Source organism: Colobus angolensis, unplaced genomic scaffold (assembly GCF_000951035.1).
Source record: "Colobus angolensis palliatus isolate OR3802 unplaced genomic scaffold, Cang.pa_1.0 Scaffold276, whole genome shotgun sequence".
Taxonomy (NCBI): domain Eukaryota; kingdom Metazoa; phylum Chordata; class Mammalia; order Primates; family Cercopithecidae; genus Colobus; species Colobus angolensis.
Window position 1 is genome coordinate 1,005,699 of NW_012115999.1, and position 6,514 is coordinate 1,012,212.

A 6,514-nucleotide genomic window follows, 5' to 3' on the forward strand; every position below is an offset into this window, starting at 1 on the left:
ACCCTCTTCTGCATCCCAAAATACATCTTCTATGTGCATTGTTCTGGTGCTTTGGACATTGTAGCATTGGGTCCCTAAGAATAATGTTTTCAATGGTTAAAAAGCTCCCTGAAGACAAGTGTGAAATGTTTCTCACAGAGCAGTTTTATTTTCTCAGCACCTCAGTACCTTCTTTATTTCTCTTCCACAGTATGCATGGTTACAGTTGGCCCCTACTAACACCATTCCCTTGCATGTGTTTCTAAAAATCTATTTGAGAAATTTCTACCTTAAGTTTGGGGATTGATAGAATTTAGGATTGCTTGTTTGTATTTGCTTGATATAATTTACATGTTGTTGCTGTAGATGAAAGTTCTATAAAAGAGCATCATGCCTGTTTTGCAGTAGCTCTAGAAACATTGCTGCTGTTTGAATTCACTATCTTCCTCCCTCCTCAATGGGATCTTTTAATTTAGGCTTCATTTTTAGCCTATACAATAATGTTCAGTAAAATGAGGTTTTATATTTTCCTTTTGACAAGGGATCATTGAACTAAACATGAGAACTTCCAGTTTTTTCTCGAACTTTTCCCTGAGAGAGGCTCACTAGTTAAGGAAACTTTAAAGATTTATCAGTTTTTTTATGATTCTTTGAAAGTGATTTTGGATAAATGTACCAAAAGTGATGAAGAGGTTTAGGAAAGAGATTTTCTGACTGTCTGCTTGCTATCATATAGGAAAGAACTTAAAGAGAAAAGGGAGGAAAAATCCTAGACACTGTAGGAACATGGGCTAGAGAAGTATGCTCTGTGTATCTCAGAGATGATCCTGGAGAAAGTGTGACTTTCAACATTCGTAAGAATTTCAGCTCCAGGAATTCAGGGGAGAAGGATTCTCAGTCCATTTTGCCATCTTGCTGTTTGTGACCATGTGTATATTTGTAACATCATTCATGATCTCCTTTTAATGGTAATTGTCTAAGATTATACTCTGTATGACTTTGTTTTCTAGGCTTCGGGAGCAAGTTCTGCTTGAACCTAGCCGACGGTTATGGAAACCCATTGACATTCCAAAACAATATATACACATAACTATGTATTTGTGTGTGTGGGTGTGTGTATATATGTATATGTATGTGTGTATATATGTATATGTATATACACACACACACATAAATCAGCCAAAATCAGAGAAAAGGAACAGGGATTTAATACCTTTTTTATGCTTATTTTTGTCAAACATGTACTCCTTTCATACGGGTGGCTTTTACAAGGCAACTTCCGTCATTTAATGTTTTCAACTGTAATTGTCTTAATGGAAATGTTAAAATTCATATCTGATTAACATTTTTAATAACTTAGAGGAGATTTTAACTTTAGTTATTTAAAAATAGGTAAAATTATTGTACCAAATTATGTCTAAAGTTTATTCAGGGGTGATTTCCCTGATGTGTGTATAAAATCAAGATCTTATTTTGCTGATGCATAAGTCCTAGTGGGTCAAGACTAGGCATATGCCTTCAGATAAATAAGGAATTACTCCAATCAGTTTCCCCCAATCAAAGAAGCCATGTCATTTTACTTTTAGAAACATACAAGTGGGCCCAATATGGGAATTTTCATAACAGTTCATACATTTGTCAGCTAACATTAAAAGGTAACCAACTCCTCAGGTATTTGTAGTTTACCCTAACGCTTCTTTAAAAGAAAGTAGGTAAAAAAAGAAAAGGGTAGATAATCTTTCGTATGCAAACTTTCTCCTTATATTTTGTCTTTCTTTCCTTTTTGACTTTAGTAGCATCCTCCACACATTTGTGTGCCTGATTTGAAAGGAAGCTGGAGCACCCAGCAAGTTTAGCCTTTAAGTTTCTGTGTATTGATTTGCAGATTAAGTAATGCTGGGAGGAATAAAGATGGGACAGAAACATGGAACATAAAGCATTGAAAATTGCGGTGCTTGGGCTTCTGCTTCAGAGTAACGTCAGTGGCTTAGGGTTAAATGGCCATTTTATTCAAATGCTTGCTATACAATCTGAAAACACACTGGCAGGTGCTCCTCTCCTTGGCAATTCATTGAGTATCCAGAGTTCTACAATGTTTAACTGAAGAATTGGCTAATGTGTTGATCCTCCAGTGTGACTGTTCTTTTTGTTTGGGGGTGGGTCTGGGGTTTTTTGCTTTTTTATTCCTGAAGCTTACCTGATATGAATGGCTAATATTCCATTGTTCTGCTTATTGTAATGGTGAATGCTTTAAGAAAAAAAAAGTGTAATTTGCTAAGAATAATTCATGATCTGTTTATGCGATAACTCCTTTTTGTTACAATTTTTTTAAAAAAAGCTATTTTTGTTAATGTAAAGTAAATATTTCAGAGCAAATTTTTTAAACTTATTGCACTAAATACAGGCTCTGTACAAAAAACAAAAAAAGCCTCAGCATTTTATCATTCCGTGGAAGGAGAATCTTTTGAAAGAAAGCATTGCCTCCTACCAGAACTAGACAGTGAATGAGACCGGTATTATGGAAATGCATACAAGTAATGTCACTAGGGCTTCATAAGCAGCTGTTTGCTAATGTGCTTCCTTTCAAAGGGTTGGACCTCTAAATTGCTGCAAAAGGTAAATGGTATTTTTTTTTTAAGTATTGGTGTTCTTTACTCTAGCTAGGCTAAAATTTGCTAAATGCCTTGGTTTCTTTTCAAAGTTCATGTAATATTTCTGATTTTTCAGAATATTTGCAATAAGAGTCTGGATTTTAAAAAACGCACACATACACACAATTAAGAGCTCATGTCTTAGCAAGATCTGGGAAACCAACATTGCAAGAGTAGTTATTTGGAAAGAATAATTCTCCAGAAGTTAACATCTAACATCTAGTATCACCAAACAGTATCACTGTTCTCTTTTATTCATTTGATATGGAATAAATATAATTATGTAACTAACAATTGTCCAAATAGATGAGAGAGCAAATCATGTGAGAAAATTCAGAATACCATCTGTTTCATAGCCACACAGATTTTGGACTTTCGCAAACATTGGGAACTAAATTTAGAATTGGCAAAAGTCTAGAAGATGGGTATCCAAACAGAAGACATTCCAGGAGCTAGCAATTTAAAGAGGTGTCCCTCCAAAGTGACCTGATGGAAGTCCTGAACTTGGAAATTAGGTTCTACTCACTTGGACATCCCTGCATCATGGACTGTTGCTGCTCCCTGTTCCATATGCTCGCAATCTCAGCTATTTGGAAGCCACCAGGAATGCTTTCTAATTATCATTTGCAACTAGAACTGTAATCAGAAAGAAATTTTGTATTTTTGTATAACTTGATTGTGTGCCATTTTATATAACAGGTCCTGTTTTACAAATAAATTTTGTTTTACTAACATTGTGTTTAGAAATTATAATCTATGTGTAACCATGTCATTTGAGTTGCAAATTAATTGCCAGGCTGTTTTCCTTAAGTAAATTCATGTGCCGTATAGAAATATGCAGATATGCATATACATTACACAGGCACACACAGAGAGATATTTAATATGTGGAATATCACTCTCTCATGAGCTTTATTCCTTGATTAATTTCATAAAGCCTCACAGTGGATTTTAAGCAATATTTAAATGTGTTGAGGTTATGTTTGGATATTCCTGCTGCCTCTTTTCATTCATTTCAAGTCATTCTTCAGCTAGCTATGGGCTGCCTTATTGCTATTCGCTCACTGCTTCCATCTTCTGCCCAAGTGAGAAGAATAGATGAAGAACAGAAATTTATCTGTGAAATGTGGATACCCGAATAATTTTATAAATCATTGATTCTGTGTTGTGGTTTTTGTCTTCTTCTGTGGTGAATCTTCAAAACTGCATTCAGGACTCATATTTCTAGACTTTTAGTTGGGGTCCTCTATTGTCAATTGTAGTAGTGACCAGAGTATCATGGTTTCTACCATCAGATAATTAAAGCTCTGGTGCATAATTTAGACTTTCTAAGCTCCTGCCTCAAGAATAAGGTCTTCCATAATATGGAAGAGAAAAGTTATATTTCATTGTAAATCCAAGAGACCCATCTTCTATGAGAGGCTTACCGGTGCAGTAGTAATAAAACATTAGCAATTTAGCTAGAGCACTGAGATTGTATAATCCTTGCGTGGATGAGCAGAGCTCAAAGCCAGTTGTTCCCTTAAACCATTTAATGCAATGGCTAATGTTTAGGATTAAAGTTTTTATTTTATCCTATAAGATAATTAAGTCCTAAGTCACTACAACTTAAGTAGCTTAAGTGTATGTTGGTCCCCAAACTTTTTCCATAATGGTTAAGGAGGAGGTACTTACTGAGTTTATTTTAAAGTTATGCTAGAAATGTTCTTTTGTAGAGATGCTGTCTCTCTCTCTCTTTTTTTCCCCCCACGAAGGGCATTAAGCTGCTGATTGTAAGTGATTTCCAATACCACTGATCTTGGTATCTGCCAAGGGCTTCCTTGCCTTCCCTGGGCAGTTTTAGGATTTCACCCCAGTAGGGGGTATGAGGCACTGACCCCTTTATTCTGGACCCAAACTGCTTTAGAGCAGAGTTAATACCTCTCCCTCCCTCTTCAGAACAGCTACAGGAACTGCAGGCACCACATATGTGTGAGGCCACACCACTGCCCCTGAGGCTTCAACCATTTCCACCATGCACTATCACTGGCTACTAACAGCCATTTTGAGAGATCTCGTAGCCTGCAAGGTAGAATTCTGGGATCAGTTCCAAAACCAGAACTGCCATTAATGTTGACTTGAATATTTGATTTGATTTTTGGTCAGTAACCTTTTCATTTAAATTGGACTTTCCAATAGCCTTAACATGGCCTCTGAGAAGTTTCCTCCAGAAAGGTCTTTAAGCTTTCGCTTTTTAATAAGTAAATTCTTTACTGCTTTTCTACTGCTACTTAAAAACAACAACAACAACACAACTCTCAGAGTCTGGAGGCTTATCAGTGTACCTGCCACAGTTAATTTCTGTATTCTTTTCATACATTCCATCTGACAAGTAAGAGTGCACTATAATGGCTTGCCTAGAGTTGTTAAGAAGTGGTCTGTGAATACATATTGAAAAAATGTGGGTTCGTAAGTAAAAGCATAACACAGAGATTTGTGTATTCTGTATTCACAGCATAGGCTGCCTTTTGCTTTAAATGCATATTCATGTATCTTTGTGTACTAAGAATGCATGTTACCCTTTTTGAAAAGTAGGCACTGTTCATACACAGTAGCTTCTTGGAATTAACTCATCTTTGTTAACTTAGTGGCACATAGTCCAAATTTTAAAAAAAGCAAGACCCTTGAGTATGCCAAAAGAAAATCTAAAGCTAGCAAACTTAAAAAACAAAACAAAAATTACACATGTTGTGTACACTTATGAATTTAGAATAGCACATTTTTTCCATTCAGATTTCATACATTTGAACCAAATTCTTATACTCCACATTTTAATTTTAAGAGGATAATTTTAATCCAAGATTTAAATCTTTGAAAATATCTTTCTTATAGAAAACTTCAATGCAGCAGTTTTTAAAGGATTTCTGTGGAAAACCTTTCTTTTCTGTAGAAATACTATAGTGCCCTTTCTTCCTCCCCATCTTGATTTTGTATGTGTAAAGACAAATGATGATTCAGTTTCAATATTGCATGAACAATTGCCACTTTTGTAAATTATATGGACAGAATGTGTTCTAAGGAAATTCATTAGTCAATTTGTGGAAAATATATGAAATTGTTAGAGACCTATTAGGCTGTTCTTCAGTTTTGATGCTCAGTTTTACAACTTAAATGATTTTCTCCAGGACACGGAGCTCAGAATAATAAAGCTTTTCTTGATAGTCTAGTGAAGATCTAGTTGAACATGGAAACATTGTAATTTAGAGATGTCTCAGAAATGTTTCACTTTTATTTGCTAAGACCTGAATTTAATATTTGATATTCAAAACCAGATTATTTTGAAGGGGCAATGGGTCTCTTTGAGCTTAAGAAAGTTATGGACTATTCTTCTCTCAAATGCACATCGCATGTCTGTGAACACTCAAAATGCTCATAGAATCTCAGGGCCCTCAGACTGCCAGCTGCCACCCCTCCACCCCCTCAGAGTCTTAATGAACCCAAGGCAAAAGCCTGCTCTAAAGTTGTTCTGATAATGTGTTTTGAAATGAGGAAGTGATTAGGCCTCCACTAGAGATACTTTTGAGGTGATGCTTACCACCTTCTGACCTGGAATCATTTTTATAACTTAAAGACTTTATGTAATTTGGTAGCAGATTAGGGAATAGAAACCACACTAATCTGAAGGAATAACAAGATGATCAACACTGACTCTTCATGACAGTAAGATTTTCTTTCCTTGGAGGTATGAGGGTGTGTGTGTGTGTGTGTGTGTGTGTGTGTCCTTGGGGGTTATTTGGGGCAAGGTAGCAGATTGTTTGCAATGAGCCAAAAAAAAAAAAAACCAAGAAGAAAAAATAGGGAATCTTTGTAATTGAGGTGATGCTTACCACCTTCTGACCTGGAAT

The 6,514-nt window shown here is 35.8% G+C and overlaps 1 protein-coding gene across 1 annotated transcript in view; it reads left to right on the forward strand.

The window, feature by feature from the left end:
* The window catches only part of SLC44A1 (solute carrier family 44 (choline transporter), member 1), a 98,925-nt gene extending 95,545 nt beyond the window's left edge, over window positions 1-3,380 (forward strand). Inside the window, exon 16 of the mRNA XM_011948236.1 lies at window positions 1,865-3,380. Within this exon, the coding sequence (XP_011803626.1) occupies window positions 1,865-1,873 (9 nt within the window). The 3' untranslated portion in view covers window positions 1,874-3,380. The remainder of the gene's footprint in view (window positions 1-1,864) is intronic.
* The last annotated feature ends 3,134 nt before the right edge of the window (window positions 3,381-6,514 follow it).